Raw genomic sequence first — 22,250 nt, 5'->3', positions numbered from 1 at the left:
TTGATTCAGATTTTGGGGGAAGGTATGAGGGCGTCACGTGACCGTCCAGTACTAATGATACCGCCGTTTGTTCATCTGGGGCAACCGGGGCCAGACGTCTGTCAGGTCGGGAGGATAAGGGCAAGCGTGAGAGGAAGAAGAAGACAGCTAGTCGAAGCGAAGAGTCACCAAACTACCCCGTCCAACACTTTGCTAGAGGATAACTTTTAAGTTTTGAGGGAAGAGAAAAGAAGACAGGGCTCAACCATGATGATGACCCAGGTGGAGACCACGGTGCACTATGATAACGGCTACGATGAGGAGGTCTACATGATGCAGGAGGATGAGTGGGACAGGGACATGTTGCTGGACCCGGCCTGGGAACAACAGCAGAGGAAAGTATGTCAAAGTGAAACTCCCTATGGTCTTAATTAATAAACCTGAACTGTAAGTTAAGCTAGCCACCGCACCTTTACCCGCAGTGTAAATGGAGATAAAAGAGTAAAATAACCAGTGTTGTTACTTAGAGTAGCCTTAGAAATTAATTAAAATTTTTACATGTCACTTGCATATCAAAACTTTAACAGTTATTTGATTATTTGACATTTGTTTGGCGACATAGTTTGACTTAAAACTCTTGGGACAAACGTTAAGCAAGTCTGAGCGAAAAGTTTAACTTCCGGGCAGCCTTTTCAAAGTAAAACAGAATTTCACCGCCTCAAAAGGCCTCATACGGATTTACTGTTACTATTTTCCTCTTATAAATCGAGTCAGTTAGACTGTTCGTCTCAAATTATCGTTTGTGTGCACGTAGCTTGAATGAACTGCAAGCTAAGAGACATTTCAAGTAGCCGCATAACGCAGTTGTGATGAATTCAACCTCCTTCTTGTTTTCGTTGATTGGTGGGAAACAAATAAGAGACGGTGCTCAGAAAATCCTGAAAATAGTTTAGTAAAATTTTTTGACTCGAGGGATTCAATCTTATTCTCGGAACTTAAACTGCAACTTTATTTCGAAAGGCAGCGTCCGGTGTGATGCTGCCGACTTGACGCGGTCTCGTCTCCGGGGAGGGAGGCTTGACGGACGGATGCGGTGGGTACCAGCTAACAATAGCCCCCCTGGCTCCCAGCTCCTCTCCAGCCTGCTGCCTCTCCACTGATACGCGCGGAATGCGAGCTGTCAACAGATGCTCCAAACACATGATGACGCTCCTGGGATTAGAATGGACGATGCGTCTAATTTTAACCTCGGGTCCAAAAGGCATTATAGTAGGGTTAATCCAGTGTCCTTGGTGCGGAATTCTTTTGTTTATAGAAACCACGCAGAAAAGATTGTACCAGCACCAGCTCAGCTCGATATAGCCTCGGCCTCCTCGCGCTGTTCTCAGTTGGTTTTAGGGCTTTAAAAGTTGGCTCTGGCCTTTTACTGCTTCTCTTTGCTCAGCATCAGCCCGACGCCCTCCGTAACCCCACCCGCGTGGACCCCACATCCATGACCAAACTGTGTATTTTTGGCAACACAGCGCAGCAGCCTGACAAGTCAGGTCCCCGATCCATACGCGCAGATATGATTCCAGTTGTTTATCTTTTTACTGATCACAACCTGGAGTTGACAAATGCTCACTGGAGAGTGTTTTGAGACCTTGGAGCAGCTGTTCACTGATGGTTAGGGTCACCAATGTGGTGAATTTTTCAGTCTCCGCCCTGGCTAGATGTTCAAAGTGAGCAGTAGCGTTGCCACAAGGGTTTTCTTCGCTCCACTTATTGTCACTCGAATAGTTCCCCCTTTGATTAAGTCATGTTGCGGGGCGCTTATATTCAAATCCCGCCAACAGCTGCGGTGGCTCTCCTTCACCGGACAGTAATGTGTCATCGCCCTCACCGATCTCTTTTGAATCTGCTACCTGACAGGTTTATCGAAGAGATTGATGAGCCCCCGAGGCCGAGCCAAATAAACACTGCCAGGGTGCCGCCTCTCATTAAGCACAAGCGCAGAAGTCTCGCGGACGAGCAATAAGCACGTTAATCAAACTGATCAGGAGAGAGGTTTGTGTAAACGGAATACTCCGTCGTTGACCCGAACCCTTAACAGCGTTTTAAACAACCGTTCATTTTCCATCCCGCTGTACGCAGCCCGCAAACCCCCCCCGACCTAGCGAGGCCCCCGAGACATCAGTCAGTGCGGTGACAGGGTGGGTCCTCGTTGGATGTGATTCATAAATATTTTTAGCTTTGATCGTCATCGGGCAGTGGTCCTGGAGCGGGTGGGAGGGGGGGCTTCGGAAAGTGGGCAATAGGGTTCTGCAAACGAGGACAGGGAGGCCACGTTTTTTTGACAAGGAGGGCAGCAGTTCAATGTCACATACACCCCGCGGACTCACTCCATGTGGAATGCGTTGGCCTTTACTCTAAAGCCTGTTCTATTCCGCTTTTGCACAGACGCCCATAGCGAGGAAGCCAGAGTGGCTGCCTGTGGGTGACCCATGGTGGCGTGTCAGGGGCATGAAGAAGTGCTGGATTTATATTACGTTATATTCACAAGTTTAAACAGGTGCAAAAGCACAACAAATGAAATGTTGCTCTTTGCTTTTTTTAATGAGTTTGATGAAGGGATTCTCAATAATGGTCTAAGAAAGAAAAGTCACCGAAGTTAAATGTGAAAAGTTCAAAAGAAAAGACAACATATACATCCACCTTAAATGCTTTAAAAAGTACCTTAAGCACCACACTTCAAAACAACTGGAGGGTAAAAGAGACAAATGTACCAAGAAAGTTCAGTTACATCATAGAGCATTACATTGTTTTAGGTGCACGTACACAGAAACTTAATTTGCAGCTCATGATAGTGATGAAAGTTATTTATTTTCATATCTACAAAACGACAACGTGTCCATTTCTTTGTCCTCGTGGCCTCATATTTAGCCCCATCAAACCGTTTATCCGCTCCTGCCCGTTTTCAGGCCCCGCCAAAGTAAAAGAGTTTGACCCGGACGAGCGGCAGGCACGTCCTGTCTCCGCGTATCGACATGCGATATTATAAGTGGCGAAATAGCGACGGAGAGTGACGCGAGGGGAAAACTCGGCCCGCGTCCACGTGACGTCTTCGCCCCGTGTTGACGCGGCGAGACGTTTTGACGCGTTTCCTTTCCCTGCCCGGTCTCTTATCGTGAGGCACAGCAGAGCCGTCTAAATTTAACACCTTATATCGGCTGGAATGCGCTCTGCGGTCGGGCTCCCGGCTTTCATCCGCGCCGCGCCGAGCGCGCTGCTCCTGGCCGCCGAGTTGCTTTATAAAAATAGGAGAAAGACAGTGATCCAGTCTTAACATGATTTACAGTATTTCAGTGCCACACACCGAGTGCATTTGTTCTCATGAGCTATGGAATTCGAGCGGGGAAAGTGGAAATCGGACACTAATGGGTCGCTGAAGGTTAACCTGCGGTCAATGAGGTTAACATTGATTTGGTCTTTAGTCTGGTGGAGTGGACTTGTTAAACTGTTTGTTTGGGTTTACGGCACAGAGAAAGATACTTTGCTTATAGCAGAGTCAGGACAATGTAAATAGGAGAATAAGTAAAGCTGCAACAAGCTTTTGGAGATAATTGTCTCTATCTTTGTTGCTGCTGCAGAGCTTTGCACAAAGTCGTTTTCGAGCATCGAATGAGGAAGGTGTGTGCGGTGACATTTAATCAAATTTTAATCAAAGCCTTTCCCGTCAGACCTTCACAGCCTGGTGTAACTCCCACCTGAGGAAAGCTGGCACTCAGATTGAAAACATCGAGGAGGACTTCAGGAACGGACTGAAACTCATGTTGCTTCTGGAAGTCATCTCAGGTTAGAGCACCAAAACTAGAAATCTCCTCAAGAGTAACAGTGTTTCCTTGTTGCGGTGATATCTGACCCTGCCACGTAACACTGCAGGAGAGAGGTTACCCAAGCCGGACCGAGGGAAGATGCGGTTCCATAAGATCGCCAACGTCAACAAAGCGTTGGAGTTCATCACGAGTAAAGGAGTGAAACTGGTGTCAATCGGAGCTGAAGGTATCTGAGCTGATTGTGTTTTATCCTCACTCCACTTCAGATTGTAACAGCGGGCTTTGTGTTTCAGAGATCGTGGACGGGAACGTAAAGATGACCCTCGGAATGATTTGGACGATCATCCTCCGCTTTGCCATTCAGGACATATCCGTGGAAGGTGGGATAATTAATCCAAAATATTTAAATCGATTCGGATTTTTTATGCGACGTGTCTATTGCGTGCTTACTACAAACGCCTACTACACGTTTAAATTTTTACGATTCACTGTCTCCGTAGAAACATCTGCCAAGGAAGGTCTTCTTCTGTGGTGTCAGAGAAAGACCGCCCCCTACAGGAATGTTAATGTCCAAAACTTCCATGTCAGGTGAGTGCTGCTTAATAAATAGTGAGCCACACTAAGCTTTAAATTATGTTTGGTTATGGTGATTATTTATTTAATACATTTCTAATCTAGTTTGTAATTATGGGATCAAGATCATGGCATTACAGAAAAAGAAAAGATTTCATTCTATTCTGTATAGTATACAGTATTTCTAAATGATTTGGTCACAGTGTCTCAAGAAATCTAAGTGGATTTAAAGTTTTTGCATTTATTACAATTCAGTTATCCCACACATATGTCCTGAATGGAGTGGATGATCATAGCCCAAACTTGAGTTTCAGATTACAGCGTGATCTCGATCCCGTTCAACCTATATGGTCTTGTAATGTCACAGCAACGCAGTCTTTAGCGAAACGCTGCCACCAAGTGCTGTTGCAGCATTAATGCTTAATGCCTGGACCGGACCCTGGACAGTTTCCCTTATTTGAACTGACGTGTTGGTTCTCTCTGCTCATTGGTCGACGAAGCTGGAAGGACGGCCTGGCCTTCTGCGCCCTGATTCATAGACACAGACCCGACCTCCTCGACTACTCTAAGCTCAACAAGGTGTCGTGTGTTTTCATTCATCAGCAGGGTGCCGTGTTTTTCAGCCCCGCACGCTAACACACCGATTCCCCAGAAAAATTAACACTTTGGTCGTGGTGTGAAGTGACAAAAAAAAGACAATCACAGTGGAGTCATTTTGGACTTTTTTTCCTCCATCATGTATTTATTTTTGTTGTCTATATGTAGGACTAGTGTGCCAACGTTTTAAGCCGCCTCCTCTGCTAATAACTCACTTGCAGTGCTCACCTGTTACCTATTTGACACAGTAATGTTTTAAGTGTTTGAATGAGAGACATAGCCGCTCGTTTGTCTAGTTTGTTAGGACTGCCTGATCTATTCACGGCGCCGTAGGGCACTCTTAGAAATATGTGGCATTTTAATAGGACCACCTCCGCGTTGTTTACCCACTAAATTATTTGACATGAAGTAAGCTGTCTGTGGGAGGCTCCGCTCCGTTGTGCAGTTTTTCGTGCTATTTGGCTAATTTGGTTATAATGTTCCTTAAATTTATGGATGCGTTTCTCCTTCACGGCAGAATGTCTTCATCCTGAGTGCATTCATTCGGCTCATGCTTCATTATTTTAACTTAGATTACTTAGCGCGCCACTTGCGCATGAAAAAGCTGCTCCTTAAATTTTTAGGGCTGTTACTCCACATCCCACCGTGCTCATTACAAGATTGGATGCAGTAGTGGAGATCTGTGGCCTATCTTGTGCGACTCTGCGGTGACTTGACTTTTATCATGCGGTTGCAACCTAGATAACGTCCCGCGTGTCAATGCGTGGGTACGACTTGAGCTTTAAATATGTTTAGAGCAGAACTGCACGTCTTATTTAAATGTTGTGGTTCAATGGATGCCGAGGGTTCTCGGTGTTTGTGCCTGAACAGGTGAGGACTTTCAGTGAGCTGCCTATATGCAAAGCTAGAGAGCACAGCTGGCAGGCTTCCCGTGTTTGTCGAGCAACAATAATACACAAGCTTTTCTTTCCTGGAATAAGGGGCCGTCTTAGCCAGATGGAAAAGCCAGAGGCAGCTTTGGGGATTGTGGAATCGCTCCTTATTGCCAAAAGATTGTATCTGTGAGGTTTCTGGGGAATTTCCGAGGCTGATATAATGAGCCTATGGATTAATTAGCGTGGGTGACCTCGGGGAAAGGAGCAAGGACGAATGTAGCTTGGTATGGTAAATATAAACGGGGGGAGACCACGGCTGAATGCGAAGAGTGACATTTTCCTTTGCTTTGGAAACAGAGCGACTTCAACACACAACTCACACGGCTGACTTGGAGTTGACCCCGAATAGTCGCAGAAACATGAGCCTAGTCCGTGCAGGGCTCGGGCTTAGGTCTACCTCCGCTTATTGTCCATTATATCACATCATGTCCCCCGGTTAGAGCCTGCACAGACTCGAGATGGACATAGTCAGGTTAGGTAGAGAAGGTGTAGACTTCTAAAGTCAGGAGGATTCTGCCAAATGATTGGTTTCAGTCTTTTTTCATAACCAGGACAGGATATTCACGACACACGCGATGACGTGCACCGGCACACAAATGCCACAATATCCTATTTCTTCCTTTTACGTCACCCTCCCTGTTTTTGACACACATATCCGTTGACTGAGTCACATCGCGACTTTTCAGTTTAGCTCGCGCTGCCAGGAGACGGTTTTGTCGTGCGCCAGGCAGCTGTTGCGTCTGGCTCCAGGTGAGCGTGTTCGTTAAGCTCTCAGCGTCGGAGCCCGCTGCGACAGCTCGGGTCTGAGGCACACGCATGCACAGGAGGCTTCCGGTACCCTTCCACTCATCCATCCATCCATCCCTCCGTCCGTCCGTCCCGTTAAATTGCTACCCTGTGCATCCATTTATCTGTCCTGCATAGGATCTGCAGCTGGCGTTGTCATGTTGCGTGCCCCCCCCCCACACCTTTATGGAAAAGTGACGCAGAGATAGGGACAATAGCAGCAGCATGATCCCTTTTCCCCATTGCACTCTCACTGACTGCCCCGTTTCCAGCGAAGGGTTCGCTGTCAGCTGTTGACTCATTTCACCGCTCCCCACTCTGTCGAAACGCTCGGCTCCTCCCGTCAAGAGTCTCCCCGTGTGGGAAAAGAAAACATTGTTTGTTTAATCTGTCATCGCAAAGAAATATATACTGGGGAGAAATTTATTTGAGTAGGTGATTAGGTCTATTTGTTTACCAGATGATTTGTGACGTTTCCGTGTAGATTATTAATAGATTAGTCATTCAGGTCATTTGTAGAGGAAAAATAATGACGTCTGGTGGTTGCAGATTCAATAATGTCATCTCACTTTGGTCCGTTTAAAAACTACAATATTAATTGCTCTCAGAAAATAAAATGACGAGTTATGTATTCGCGAAGCCGAATCGTTAGCCACTGACTTTCCTGTGAAATGCCAATGGTTTCTTTGGGCGGGCGTGTCAGTAATTCAGTAGCCAACATATAAAGGTCCAAATAACCATTCGAGTCATGTCAAAGCCGGAAAATGTCAATTCCGCGCGTTTGTGCAGATCTGCTCAATAGCTGTTCGACTAGCTTTTAAATGTGCACGCAGAGTATGTGACCAGGGAGTATAATGTGTCCTCCATAGCACAGAGATCAGCGCAGTGGCATTTTAAGTCCAGCATTGGTGTGCGGTGATGTAGAATTGTGTTTCTTTATTTAGGATGATCCTCTGGGGAACCTGAACCTGGCTTTCGACATAGCCGAGAAACACCTGGACATTCCCAAAATGCTGGACGCAGAAGGTAATGTTTATGGGAGAAGATCAAAAGCTCACACTAACAACAATGGTTTTACTTAATGACCTCCTTATATATTTGCATTTCTGGAGAATAACCTTGTGTTCATGAGGAGCTGAAAGCACATGAAATCTAAAGCAGATATCAAATGGATGTTTCTGTCACCTTCCGTTGCAGCTGTAGTTTCTGTTTGTTTCTTTCTGCCTCCTTGACCTTTCATCCATCTTGATGCCACAGATATCATCAACACCCCCAAGCCAGACGAGAGAGCCATCATGACCTATGTGTCCTGCTTCTACCACGCCTTTGCTGGAGCTGAGCAGGTATAAAGGCTGAAACTACCACCTAACCAGTGTGTATTTCTAGATGACTGAACATCCATCCATACGGTGCAAATTTATTCTGGGGGGCGCGGTCTGGATTAGAAATCCATCGTCAGTATGATTTGACTTTTCGATTCCGCAAACGTGTCGCGAGGATAATGTTATTAGGTGTATTAAAAAGGATCAATGGCCGGCTGTCTTGCTTTGATCATTTACATCATTCCCGTGCCCTGTGCTCTCAGGCAGAGACGGCTGCCAACAGGATCTGTAAGGTGCTCGGCGTGAACCAGGAGAATGAGAAACTCATGGAAGAGTATGAGCGGCTGGCCAGTGAGGTAAAGTCCGATGACGGTGACACTTGAGCATTTTTGGATGTCGGTAAATAGAGTACATATTCCACTGAGGTTTGTCATCTTCGTATTAATATCTATAAAATTTTACTATAACTAGTAGTTGTTATTTTCTGAAATATTCTCAATTTAAGAAAAAGTATTTTTTCCCCCTTATAAGTGTTTCAAAATAGCATAACAATGATTTTTGAGTTGAAATTCTGCCAGACTTGTTTGCCTTGATGAAAACCACCACAAATAACAATGCATACATGTCTGTGGGGGTCTGGCAATTTGGGGTAATTAAGTGTTTTTTCAACATTTGTAGTTTCAACGAAAAGCTTATGTTTAGGTTCAAAAATCATCTTCATTTCCCCCACTTGAGTATCCAGTCACTGGATCTTAACATGGAGCTCTCTTGCCTCTCTGCTTCTTCCCTATGTTGTCCTGTCCCTGTAATTTGCAGCTGCTGGAGTGGATCCGCCGCACCACTCCCTGGCTGGAGAACCGGACCCCGGAGAAGACCATGGCAGAGATGCAGCGGAAGCTGGAAGACTTCAGGGACTACAGGCGCCAGCACAAGCCCCCGAAGGTGCAGGAGAAGTGCCAGCTGGAGATTAACTTCAACACCCTGCAGACCAAGTTGCGCATCAGCAACCGCCCTGCCTTCATGCCCTCCGAGGGCAAGATGGTGTCCGTAAGTCACACGTACAAACCTCTCTCTGAATATAATTTATGTAACGGTCAAAGAAGTATCATTGTGTGCACCTCCTTTGGTTATTTATGGGAAATCACTCAGAGGTTGATTTGCTTTATATTTTTGCAAAATGTCCTTATTTAGAAACAACTAAAAAAAATTCCATTTGTTGTTTTTACTATTGTTGCCTTGACAGGACATCACCGGTGCCTGGCAGGGCCTGGAGCAGGCAGAGAAAGGCTACGAGGAGTGGCTTCTTACAGAGATCCGTAGGCTGGAGAGGCTGGACCACCTGGCAGAGAAGTTTCGCCAAAAAGCCACCAATCACGAGAACTGGGCCAGCGGTCAGTCGTAGCAACCCGTCCTTATTCTTTCCTGCCTGTTTCTCGTTACGGGCCCGCGTGTCTATCCTGACTTATTAGCTCTTTGTTTATCTACAGTCATTCGTATCCCTGCTTCTTTTCACCGTCCAAGAGTTTCATTTAAGCCTGGGGTTTGTTTAGACGTGCTCCTAATGAGATGTAATTGAAGGTCTGTCCGATGCAATCAACCCGGCAGCGGACTGCAACAGGCCATTTTCTGCATCTGCAGTGACCAAATAAGGTTTAGATCTCCCCTACTAATTACCTCCGTGTTCCTCTCCCTTGTGCGATATTCAGGTAAAGAACTGATCCTCTCCCAGAAGGACTACGAAACGGCCACGCTGACAGAAATCAAAGCGCTGCTTCGAAAACACGAGGCCTTCGAGAGCGACTTGGCAGCGCACCAGGACAGAGTGGAGCAGATTGCTGCCATTGCACAGGAACTAAAGTACGCGTCGCCTATAACATTAAATAATAGCACTCCTGTTTTTAATTGTGTTTTGGCCGTACACGGTGCATAACCTACGGGGCGACTGTTTGGCTAAATCATGAACTAATTTAGCCTGTGTCATTTCTGGGCATCTGAGACAGAAAAAAAAGTGGGAGACAAGCAACTTTGGCAAAGATGGAAGAGAACGAACTAAACTATAAGATCCACTACACGATTGGACGGAGGTTAGATCTTTAAGGAGAGAATTTCTCATTTCTGAGCGCGTGGCTTTCATACATCTCAGCAGAGAGGTGGAGGTGTGGTTCACAGACATGCTGGGGGTTTCAATCAGCAGTCAATCATAGACACCTGTGAGCCGTTGCCTCCTCAGGCTCGGACCAGCCACAGAGCGTTTTAAGGTCACATTTAACCGGCACTCTGAAAAAGTTCAGCTGACAAGCAAAATGACTCGCTGGATCTTTGCAAGGTACGTGCTCGTTAAATGTCTAGGTTTGCGTGATCATTTCCAGTTTAAGGTTTGTCTGTTCTAGGTTTTTGACTTTTCTATTTTCACGTACAGCCAGTTGCTCCTCATTGCAGTGTTAAACGTCCATTGCTTTCCCGCTAAAAAAGGTAAGACATCAACTTCAGAGATGAAATGTACTTGGTAATTCCATATTTAATGTCCTTAATGTTATTGTGTGGTCTCTTGGCTTATTGAACGTAACCATAAGCGTTTTCCCACAGAATGGAGGCAGCATCATCCGAAAGATGCTGACTCCTCTCATTTGGATTCGAGGACTGTCCTCCGTTATGTCTCGCCTCCAGCTGTGCCTGCTCCGCCTACTCATTTCAAGCCGGTGGGGAAGGAATATTCCAGCCCTGACCCCTATCCAGCAAGCTCTAGTTCAATTCCCCACACATTCAGTGGGGTTCCCAACTGGAGTCCAGTGGAGAAGTCTACCTACACTGTGTCCAGAGCATCTCCACCCAGACCTGCTGCTGGACTTCTTCCCCCTCCGCCTGTGTACGAGCCCGGTGAGCTTGAGCTCTATGAAGAAAACGTTGAGCATGGCAACTCTGAAAGGGAAAGTGAGGAGCTAAGCGGGATGCCGCCTCCTCCTCCTCCTCCTCCATATCCCAAACTTTTCTACCAACCTGGGGACTTGTATGAGTATTCAGCCATTTTTGACCATGGCAATTCAGAGCGAGAGACTGAAGATCAAGGTTTCAGGCCCCCTTCTTACGCTGAGGTGGGGGTGTCCACGTCTGAGAGCAGCAGCAGCGGCCACGTTCAGCCGGTCCCTCAGCACCTGACGTCATTTGGACCAAACCGCCACCACTACTTCCTCTTCTTGTCTGGTCAGCTTCCTCCTGGAACACTGTCTCACTTCCTTATGGAAAATGAGAACGGTGCCGATCATTGGAATGAGGTCTACTATGAGAGATACCACTACCCCTCTGCTCAAAGCCTTACTCAAGCTCCGGTTCCCGTGCAGCTCCAGCAGAAGCCCCAGACGTCTAAAGTTTAACGGGACTGTAGTCTTCAAACTGAAGTTGAATGATGATGAAATATTTTGAATAAAATTCTGAATGAGGTGTCTGTGTGTGTCACTTGAGAGTCTCTAAGGGATGTTTGCTAGTTTAATAAAAAAAACAATAAAAATCTGACAGTAATGGTGCTTAAGTCTTGTTCCTGAGAGATTGGTACTTTAAACAGGACACTTAAATAGAGTTACAATGGGGTTTATCTAATCCAGCAACTATTGGGGCGTCAAGGTATACAGAATTTAATATATAATATAGTAGCTGGAATTAAATGTGCACATTTGAAGAAAACTGATAAAATTGTTAAGGTTTTTTTTTTTTCTTTTTTCTTTTTTCTTCTCCTCCCATCCAGTGAGTTGGACTACCATGATGTCGCTGCTGTGAACCAACGGTGCCAGAGCATCTGTGACTTGTGGGACAAGCTGGGAACCCTGACTCAGAAGAGGAGAGAGGCACTGGAGGTAATGTGTTTCATTTGGAATTACAGTTGAATTGGGGGGGTGGGGGGTAAAAAAAAATGTATTGAGAACCTGAAAGTTGAAGGATTTGTGCCACAAGAGTGTGCTAAAGTTCCATACAGCCCCCAATCGGATTCAATGAATTGGATCCAAAATCAACCGAAGCATATTTATGTCTGCCAATGAGCTGAATGGTGAGGAGACAACAGGTTGATGAGCAGAGACACACGTAGAAGAGTAAAATAGAGGGATGGGGGGGGGGGGGGGGGGGGGGGGGGGTAAGAGTAGAAGTCCAGGAAGTGACTGGCTCCGAGCCCACTAGACACTTCCTCTGATCTGTGCTGGCCGTTCCAGACTTGCAAATGTGAGGGGCTGGGAAAAGGGCCAGGGATTAAGCCTGAATGACGGGGACAGAGATCTATTTCTGTCAATCTCCTGCTCCTCGCTACCCCCTTCCTGAGGGGAAGGACTCTAAGCCAGAGTTGAGGGGGTTAACGAGGGAAAGATAAAGCTAGAGGATGTGCTTTTAGACACGAAGATGATTTTTTTTTGTCATGTTACAGTGACACTTTTAGGATTTAAAAATATATAAAATGATTTTTTTTTTTTAATCTTCTCAGCGCACAGAGAAGTTGCTGGAGACCATTGATCAGTTGTTTCTGGAGTTTGCCAAGAGGTCAGCGCCTTTCAACAACTGGATGGAAGGAGCCATGGAAGACCTGCAGGACATGTTCATAGTGCACACTATTGAAGAGGTCCAGGTAGGATCACAGCACTCCTTCGCATTTCTACACGTTCCTGGTCAAAAATAAATGACTTACAACTTCCTTGTGATTGTTTGGTTGATTGTTATAAACAGTTATCAACCATTTTAGTGTCTATGATGCTGCAATAATTCAGGACTTCCTCTCCTAACTCCCCCTTCCAGAGTCTAGTCGCGGCTCATGAGCAGTTTAAAGCCACACTACCTGAGGCGGATGCAGAGAGACAGGCTATCTTGGGAATCCACAATGAGGTGCAGAAAATTTCCCAGAGCTACGGGATCAAGGCCAACATTATCAACCCCTACAGCACTATCACAACGGAGGAGCTGCTCAACAAGTGGGAAAAGGTAGCAGACTCACTCACAGACCTGCTACATTGAGAAACGGTCATTACTCAGATAGTGGGTGTCTGGGGGAAAAAAAAAAAAAAAAAAAACATTAATTATGAAAAATGGGAGCATGGAGAGAAGTGGCTACATTTACTGATAAAGAACATTTTATCACTGAGCTGAAGGATTTGGCACTCGGTCAAATCCTGTTTTTGTCCAGGGGCTCCTTGCAAAACTATGTCACCCTATTCTGTGTGCGTCTAATAGGTGAAGAAGCTGGTCCCTCAGAGAGACGGTGCCCTCCAGGAGGAGATGGCTCGCCAGCATGCCCATGAAAGGCTGAGGCGGCAGTTTGCTGCCCAGGCTAATCTCATCGGGCCTTGGATACAGTCCAGGATGGAGGTTCGATACTCAGCCTTCATAAGCAATTTGACATGAAATCAAATAAAGACCTAAAATGGAAGATAATTGTTTTCAAATGCACGGGGGAGGTCCAATGACGGTGGCTTCCCAGATGATAATTAAATAATGCAAAGTAAATGTACTAAACATTACACACATACTATTTTTCTTTGTCGAAGTCTATACATGTTGACAGGGTTTACTTTTAGCCACAGGTAAATTAGTCCCCGCAGTATCTGTAAGCAAACCCATGAGAGATTTACACGAGAATCTTATGAACTAAAATGATCCTGAAGGTGCTGTTGCGTGTGTCGCCCTGAAAGGAAATCGGACGCTGCTCCCTGGAGTTAGGAGGCACCTTGGAGGACCAGATGACCCAGCTGAAGCAGTTCGAACACGTCATCGTTGCTTACAAGCCCAACATCGACAAGCTGGAGGGAGACCACCAGCTGATCCAAGAGTCTCTCGTGTTCGACAACAAACACACCAACTACACTATGGAGGTACAACCAAGAAGTTCTGAGAAATTCACATACATTTATTAGTACTCTTTAAACTTGTCCACGTGTGGCCTCGTTGTAACGCACGTGCCCTCGCCACAGCACATCCGCGTCGGGTGGGAGCTGCTCCTCACCACCATCGCCCGGACCATCAACGAGATAGAGACCCAGATCCTGACCAGGGACGCCAAGGGCATCAGCCAGCAGCAGATGAACGAGTTCAGATCCTCCTTCAACCACTTCGACAGGGTACAGCTCTCCACTGCTCAGACCGCAGGAGACTTACGTCCACCTGCGTGACCGATCTAAAACACGGCCCCAAGTTTAGACATGGTCCCGTAACTGTGAGCATACTAATGCTCGGCAGCTTTCGTTTGGATGAGGATTTAACAGTTCTCTCTTGGGAGGCGGCGAATAATCCATTATAAACATTAGTTGTTATCGTGCTGTGGCGTGTTTGGCCACATTATTTTGATGATTCTCATGTTGAATAAGAGTCTTATAATTTGGCAGAACTGTAACAGCTGATGAATTGTTAAAGGGCGCCGTTAAACTGATTCATGCTACATCTCTATTAACAGTGGGTATAATACACACAACTACACACAAATTTAGTTGGAAAAAAAAAACAAAACTGCTGAAATAATGCTGTTTTATATATGCAGCTTCCATGTGGCCACCTTTAATGTTTTATCACGCACCGCCCAGAACATTAGGCGTTTAAGTAGAAAGCATTCCCCCTGTTTTTTTTTTTTCCTAAACATGGTGCAACTTATCTACATTAGTTGTCAGAATATACAATAGTATGTCTTTATTGTCATAACATGTACAACGAAATTAAGTGCAGACAATTGATGCAAAAATTAAACGAAATAAATTGTCTGCTAAGACAAACACACAGGCCTCTACATTCCAGTTTTTGCAAAACCACTTAAGTTATATGAATTATGCTTTAGCAGCACTGACTACGTTACTAGCTGTCGGATTGCAGCTATTTTCCAGTCGGTTAGTTCTGGTTTTCATTGCATTGCCTACTGGATAAAACGTACATATTAATATGAAGGCCTCCTATGCAGTGTCGTGTGTGTTCTCCGTTTGATTAATCTGAAATTTGTGGTTGTAGAAGAAGAATGGAGCGATGGAAACGGATGACTTCAGAGCCTGCCTCATCTCTATGGGTTATGACTTGGTAAGCTGTTTACAGGGGGGATGTTGGTCATTTTCATTGCGTGTCAGATGCATTTAACTCATTCATATTATTATTTCTTTTTCAGGGAGAAGTGGAATTTGCCCGCATAATGATGCTGGTGGACCCCAACGCCACCGGCATCGTCTCCTTCCAGTCTTTCATTGACTTCATGACCAGGGAGACTGCTGACACAGACACCGCTGAGCAGGTTGTTGCATCCTTCCGGATCCTGGCAGCTGATAAGGTACGTGCCCGTCTCTGCGAGTGTGTCCCGCCGGCACATGGCGGCGGGCAGATACCCTAAGCCGACGCCGCTCCCAAGTATTCGCCACGCCGTGTTGATTTACGATGTGCCGTTTTATTCATGAGCTCGAAATGGAAAAAACGTGGCAGGAAGCTGAAATGCAGTTTTTCCTATCGCCTCTGCAGCCCTACATACTCGTGGAGGAGCTGAGGAGGGAACTTCCGCCTGAGCAGGCAGAGTATTGCATCATGAGGATGCCGCCGTACAGTGGCCACGGGGCACCACCGGGGGCGCTGGACTACACCGCCTTCTCCACTGCGCTTTACGGAGAGAGCGACCTTTAACCCCGACTAGAAAACCTTTTAATCTGCTGACCGTTGACCTGTCCCCCACCTCCCCACCCTCACCCTGCCTGCCCGCCATCTATTGATGAAATTAAGGAATCTAAATCAAAAGGCGGATCAAATATGTCAAATACAATAAAGGTTTTTATTGATTAGCTTTCTGGCACCATCAGTGTGTGTGCAAACGTGCTGAGCATTTTCATGTTATTTGCTAGTCTAGTTATTTGCCCCCAGAACAAATAAAAATTGCCATCATCACATTATATAGAGGAACAATGCAATTTGCTTATTTTGAACTTGTGTGTAATGGTGTTTGGGCGGAAAGAAGGATTCTGTGATTAGGGTGGATATAGAAGAGGCGAAAGCGCCGATCACTCGACAAAACTCATACGCCAAAGGGATCACAGTGTTTCAGGACTTTTATCATTCGGAGGAAATAGCCCCTGCAATGTTGTGTGTCGTATTAGTCTTTCCTCGCAGCGCCTTTTGTTTTGGGAATAAAATCTTCTGATAAGGCATTTTGAGATGCTTGAAGTGAATTACAGTTTGCAAAAGCAATTTCAGACCTACTGCCATCCATCAATACACAGTGGATTCCCAGAAGGCCAGAAATATGCAGCACCAACAGGAAAAATGAGAACCCGCATGAATGCAAAAGTAAATGTTTACAATTGCTCAGTGCTTTAAAGGCGGGCGACACAGAAGCTTAAATGCGCAGCATTCAGAAGTAACGTTTTCTCTTGCAGCAGCAAATTTGATAAAGAGTATTGTGCTGGTTAAGAACGTGACATGTCTGTGCTGCATGCCTTTAATTTGTGTACTGACTAGATGTTTACTTTTGTGTTTCTTTTTAAGTACTATTGTCATTAGGAAATGCAATACTTCTGTCCTGATTTGTCTCGCAAGCTTGTTTGGCTACTTTCCTTTCAATGTCATATCATGTTCCGTACTGTTTGAGCAGGAATTGGAAAACGGCATTAAATTATTTCCACGCTCATTTAAAAATTGAGTGTCTAAGTAGTTATTCAGTTATTCAGGAAAAAATGTGCCAGATGCACCTTGCTTTCTAAAACAACCGTTGTGTGATTTTCAGTGGTAAAGTAACGAGAAACCAAGCAGTTTATGTTCTTCATTTCACCCTCATCGCTAATTTGTGAAGTTATGTGAATTAAAACAAATGTCATTTGCAGTCATTTGCAAGCATAAAAGGAAAACTATATTTTAATGAAACTAATGGACATTAACAATGAACACTGACTCACCACATGTCTATGAGGGAGGTTTTGGTTTAAAAAAACAAAAACAAAAAGTAAATTGTTTCATATCAACCAGACGTTGAGCTTCAGGAAAATAAAATTAATTGAATAAACTGAGTAATTCAATCATTTATTTCGACCCGGTAAATCGTTGCTTGAATTATGTCTTTCATATGCGATTTGTCACTGGAAAAGGTACTGACTGATTTGTCTTTTAATTTAAGGACAAAATCTAAGCTGGGAATATAGGCTTTATTTTAATTTTCAGTCTGTTTCTATTTACAAAGTTCGTCATGTCTATGAGGTTACAGTTAATATTCAATTGAGTGGGGCTCGCATGGATCCAAATCTGGCAATCTCATGAAAAATAGATCTTTTTTTAATGTATTAATAATTAGATTTTTTTTACTTTCTGAAATCTATCTCAGGGCTTATATATACATATATATATATATATATATATATATATATATATATATATATATATAAATTTTATCTCGGGATATCACTGCAGAACATTTCAGTGAATTGTGAAATATTTTAGAGGAGCATTAACTTGGTCTGCAAATGTCAAGGCTATCATACCGTTACAAGATTATGCAATATCTTTTGTGAAAGTGTAATTTTATCGCAAAGGGTGGTGGTGGAATGAATGGGAATGGATATTGCTGCATTATCTCCCCGCTGGAGTGATAACTAGAGAAAAGGTGTGGGGGTGGGGGGAGTGTAATCATTTGTAAGCTTGACATCACAAATGCTCAGTCAAATGGAAACATATCTATAGGTTTTCCAGATATAGACACCAACGTATTAATCAAACAGACATTTTGGGCTGATATTTGAAGTGAAAGCTGGCAGAAGTCCTGTTTGGACAGAATTATTATACTTACCAAATGTATGTCACTGGTATGAGCACTTTCCTAATAATTCTTGGATTTTCATGTGTTTTTGGTGAAGTAGTGAGTGAAGACAGTGTGCAGTTGGCACTTGGTTCCAAATAATTATGCTCAGACAATTACCTTTTTTTCAGCCTAAGTAAGTCAAACATAAAGGCAATCATATGGACTAACGACTGCACTGTTCTGGGAAGAGATCGCAAGTATTTTACCTAGAATCTGCTGCAGCTGCTCTTCTACTTTCAACCCTCAGTGTTTCTATTACCTGTGATCCAGCTTTAGACTTCACCTTCCACATGTGTTCCAGTCGTTTTCTTCAGTCCCCGGTGCTTCCTGATCTTATCAAGCTGCTTGTACCATGTGTATTCATCTGCTCTCTGCAGCATCTTGTCTTTTCTTATGGTTAACTATAAAAACAGAATAAAAAAAGGGACAAATTTGAATAAAAAATGATGCAAATTGAGAACTGAGCGGTAAAAAAAAAAAATGCTTGCTACCTGCTGCTGTTCCTGTTTTAAGTGTTTTTTTTCCCCCCCTATTGGAACTTGGAGACTTCAGCCTTGGCACAGATAATTTTGTACACTGTCCCAGTTATGTGTCAGCTAGCCTGTCTCACAGGGCATCTGTGCAACCGCCTGCATTTTGGTTCTCACCTGCTGTCGTAGGCCTCTATGGATTTGGAGCTTAGGGACCATTTCTGTTGCAATGATGAGTCCTTGTGCCCTTCAGACCAGTGTTTTCTAGCCACTGGTGAGATTTTGTTCTTCCTCCCATATCCACAAGACATGGCAGTCTAAATTAACTGAAGGTGTGCATATGGATGTGAATGGTGGATTGCAATTCTACGTCAGCCCTGTAGACTATCTATCGCAGTTTCTAGAAACAGCCATCACTGCTAGCATCCCTACCAGCATCTATGCTAACGTTAGCTGGATAATGGAAGTTCTTTTTGTTTATTGGAGGGTTGCAACCATTTCTTTGAAGAAGCATACTGCATCCTATTGTATCGGAGTATGTAACCTGAACCTTACATCATACTTTACGTCAGTTATGTTATGCATCTTTTACCCCATCTCCTACAGTTCTTAATAAAGCCTCAATACTACGTTTCTTTCGTGCCTTAATTATATTTTCCATAATTTATTTCCCCCCCTCCTCCTAGTATTTCCTACAGTGCAATAATACAGTATATATTCTACATTCTTCTGTCATTTTACACTGCACACATTCATCTGATTGACTTTTACCTATCATAAACACTGTTTTGTTTGTCCCTGTGGTTGAATAGTATCTTAAATCTGTCTCCGCCTTTCTGTTTCTCCTCTTCACGCCCTGTGCATTTATAGATTTCTGCACACTGTAATATTTCCTCCCACTACAGTCCATGTCCCACCTGGTTTGCCGCTTTTCCATAATTTGTTTTTTGATCAGTGCCTCAACCTCTTCTTTTCCCAAAGGTGAATTTATTGTATCTTGCATCCTGGTTGCTTTCTTAGTTATTCTGTCTGCTCCCTTATTCCCTTTTACACCTACATGTGCAGGCACCCAGCAAAATCTCACTTCTATTGTTAGCATGTGCAGTCTGAATAAACTTTGCCGAATTTCCAGTATCCTCTCGGCTTAATTTCATAGTTTTAATACTATACAAGGCTGCAAGAGAATCTACACAACATACTACTCTGTCAGGTTTTACTTCTTCCATCCATTGCAGACCTATGGCCACTATTACTGCTGTATAGACTGACATCTGATCAGTTAATCTTCTTCAAATACTCTAATTCATCGTTGGTACATATACACCATTTCCCACCTTAACTTCTTCATTTTTAGATCCACGAAAAAGCTATAGTATGTGTTTCTTAAATAATGGATGAGGTCCTTTATCACTATCTTCCCACATACTTTTTAACTTTATTATCTTATAATCAACTTCGGTTTCTGGAACTAACCAAATGGAAATGTTCCTGATAGCGCTAGGAGAGTTAAAGTAGATATTATTTATTTGTATTATTTGTATTTATTCTGTATTTTCCTGATTTGTCTGTTATCCAAAGCCATTGCCTTCAAATTAATAACATTCCCAACAATCCTAAATTGTACTCTTGGCAGGGTTTTCAATGCCACAAACCTTAAGTCGACTCCAGTAGGTCAGATATCGGAAGTGACGTTGACTCTTACGTTTACAAAGTTCACAAAGACATATTTTAGAGGTTAAACTCATCAAACTAATTCATAAATCTGTGTTTTGGGTTTTGCCTTAGCGTTAACTCCTGTTGGTTGAAGTCTGAGCCAGTAGCTTCCCTGGAGTATAGAAATCCAGCCAAACAAACAAATAAAAATAAATCAAATGAAACAGGTGTAAGAAAATAAAAATGGCGTCATGTCACAGGCTCCGCCCACACATGCCACCGTCTCCGCACCTTCTTCCTCCTGCTGTCTCCTCCAACAGTCTCCTCCTGTGAAACTGGTGGACTTGAAGCTGGTCTAATGTGGCTAGCTTGACTCAAATCATGTCTGACTCTGGAGAGGGTGAGGATGAATTCCAGTTTCTGCGTACGGTGAGTCTTTCGAATTTAATGTGAAGCTAGCATTTGGCCACAAGCATGCTAGCGTAATCTAGCTAATCTGTTAACTTTGTTTATCCATGTTTCAGGACAGTAGATGCTCATTAAAGTTTTACTTATTTATATTTTTTTTCGACTGAGGTAAATTTTCTTTCTCAGTTATTGTATCATTTCAGTTTTTATCATTGTCCGCATTTTATTTCACTAATTCAAATAATAAAAGTTTGTTTTTAGGTCAGGTTTAGCTTTTAGGCGAATGACCAAGGCTGTCGGGTAAAGTCTTTAATTTCCTGTTGTCATTTTTATTAGCATTATATTGTTTTATTCAAGCTTGTGTACAAATAACATTAAATACACAGCAGGAAGTTAATTTAACTCTCCTTATTAATGCGTCCAATTAATCTTTATTACTCTGTTTATTTGCTGGCAGTCAGGAAAGGCCCCAAATGAGTTTTCTCATCTACACTGCAAGATGCTATCACTGTTCCCTAGTTGTAAGTTGTCCCCTCACAGCTCCTAATCTTTGCCCTCTGATAAGGACATGTCACATGGAGAGTGTCTGGCGTGTCTATATGAGACACACGCTTTTGCACAGGCGGGCGTTGAGGAGTGATTATTACAGAACCCAGTGCACAGATTGGAGCAAAGTCATTTTGCGAAGATCGATCCATGATACGCCTGTCACACATTATCACATTAAATGAAGGGTTTCCCCTCAGGAAATTATTCAGCCGAGGTGGGATGCCGCACAGATCCTACCTCGCCTCGTCTCATGACAAATTCACTTTGTAGATGACACAGATTGAATATTATGGAATTTGCGAAACCGCCTTGCTCATTGATTCATGCGATGTAAAGTGTATTATTTTTTCATGAGGCGAGGTGGCCCAGACCTACTATAAAGAGACAAGAAATCTTCAAATGTATTGATCTGACTATATACAGTATACACATGTGCACTGCCTGGTCAAAAAAAAAAAAGACCCACACTCTAGTATTTCATGGAAGAGCCTTTAGCTTTCACTACAGCACACATTTGCTGTGGCATCGTTTCATTGAGCTTCTGCAGTGTCTTTTAGATTTATTTCCATTCAGTGTTGCATTTAGGTTTCACCAAGATCTTGTATTGATGATGGGAGAGTCGGACCACTGCTCAGAGCCTTCTCCAGCTCATCACAGAGACTCTCATTGGGGTTAAGGTCTGGACTCTGCGATGGCCGGTCCACATGTGGAAAATGATGCCTGATGCTCCCTGAACCACTCATGATCAATCATTAATCAGTAGCCACTAGGATCATGATGGGGGCATCTCTTCATCTGCCTCTCTTCTTATCCTGATGCCCCATCACTCTGGAACAGACTCATCAGACCACATGACCTTCCGTCATTGCTCCAGAGTCCGATCCTTATGCTCCCTAGCAAACTGAAGCCCTTTTTCCTGGTTAGCCTCCTGATTAGTGGTTTTCTTAAGGCTACACTGCTGTTCAGTCCCAATCCCTTGAGTTCCCTTCACATTGTACGTTTGAAAATGACCTTACTTTTACTGCTAAACACAGCCCTGAGTTCTACTGTTGTTTTCCTTCACCAGATCACTTAAATTAGCAAAAACTCATTTGAGAACCTACTCATTGCATCAGTTGGGGTTAAATAACTTGATGCCATCTGAAAGATAATCGCCCATGCAGCAATTATCCAATAGGAGGCTTGCACCTATTTGTTTAGTAAAATCCAGGTGGTGACTTTTTTTTGACCAGGCTGTGTATATACAAACAAACATGACAGGTAACGACCCGCTGCCCTCGAGTAAACACACATTTTCAATTCCCCGGGCTTTTGACATTTAGATTAAGTCGTGTACCATGGTGAATATTTACTTTCCAAATGTACCTCGAAGAAGAGCCGAGACCTCT

General features: G+C 43.9%; 3 protein-coding genes across 4 annotated transcripts in view; all 3 read left to right on the top strand.

Annotated features, from left to right (window-relative positions):
• Positions 1-85: 85 nt before the first annotated feature.
• Positions 86-16,993, top strand: actn2b (actinin, alpha 2b). Its single transcript, XM_047602511.1, has 21 exons — positions 86-378; positions 3,699-3,813; positions 3,901-4,020; positions 4,088-4,174; positions 4,295-4,382; positions 4,868-4,946; positions 7,630-7,711; positions 7,943-8,028; positions 8,271-8,363; positions 8,824-9,054; positions 9,251-9,398; positions 9,714-9,864; positions 11,747-11,855; positions 12,473-12,613; positions 12,781-12,963; positions 13,213-13,347; positions 13,671-13,850; positions 13,950-14,096; positions 14,971-15,036; positions 15,122-15,280; positions 15,466-16,993. Exons 1-21 carry the CDS (start codon positions 247-249, stop codon positions 15,622-15,624), a joined length of 2,691 nt encoding a protein of 896 aa, XP_047458467.1. The 5' UTR covers positions 86-246; the 3' UTR covers positions 15,625-16,993.
• On the top strand, positions 9,871-11,445 carry LOC125018536 (extensin-2-like). Its single transcript, XM_047602516.1, has 3 exons — positions 9,871-10,333; positions 10,427-10,479; positions 10,594-11,445. The coding sequence occupies exons 1-3, from the start codon at positions 10,311-10,313 to the stop codon at positions 11,376-11,378; spliced, it is 861 nt and encodes a 286-aa protein (XP_047458472.1). The 5' UTR covers positions 9,871-10,310; the 3' UTR covers positions 11,379-11,445.
• A 3,218-nt stretch (positions 16,994-20,211) lies between the features above and the next one.
• ryr2b (ryanodine receptor 2b (cardiac)) overlaps positions 20,212-22,250 on the top strand; it is a 71,072-nt gene continuing 69,033 nt past the window's right edge. For both annotated transcript variants that reach the window (XM_047603233.1, XM_047603232.1), the window contains exon 1: positions 20,212-20,334. In XM_047603233.1, the coding sequence (XP_047459189.1) occupies positions 20,287-20,334 (48 nt within the window). In that variant the 5' untranslated portion in view covers positions 20,212-20,286. The remainder of the gene's footprint in view (positions 20,335-22,250) is intronic.

Source organism: Mugil cephalus, chromosome 13 (genome assembly GCF_022458985.1).
Source record: "Mugil cephalus isolate CIBA_MC_2020 chromosome 13, CIBA_Mcephalus_1.1, whole genome shotgun sequence".
Classification (NCBI taxonomy): Eukaryota; Metazoa; Chordata; class Actinopteri; order Mugiliformes; family Mugilidae; genus Mugil; species Mugil cephalus.
The sequence above is the reverse complement of the archived record's forward strand: the minus strand, read 5'-3'. Positions and strand labels throughout refer to the sequence as shown.

Excerpts from the sequence above, each read along its gene's own strand:
- actn2b (XM_047602511.1), top strand. The coding sequence starts at position 247 with ATGATGATGACCCAGGTGGAGACCACGGTGCACTATGATAACGGCTAC. Across the intron at positions 8,029-8,270 it reads CCTTTGCTGGAGCTGAGCAG|GCAGAGACGGCTGCCAACAG; the intron begins GTATAAAGGCTG and ends CTGTGCTCTCAG. Across the intron at positions 14,097-14,970 it reads CCTTCAACCACTTCGACAGG|AAGAAGAATGGAGCGATGGA; the intron begins GTACAGCTCTCC and ends TTGTGGTTGTAG.
- LOC125018536 (XM_047602516.1), top strand. The coding sequence starts at position 10,311 with ATGACTCGCTGGATCTTTGCAAG. Across the intron at positions 10,334-10,426 it reads ACTCGCTGGATCTTTGCAAG|CCAGTTGCTCCTCATTGCAG; the intron begins GTACGTGCTCGT and ends TTTCACGTACAG. Across the intron at positions 10,480-10,593 it reads TTGCTTTCCCGCTAAAAAAG|AATGGAGGCAGCATCATCCG; the intron begins GTAAGACATCAA and ends GTTTTCCCACAG.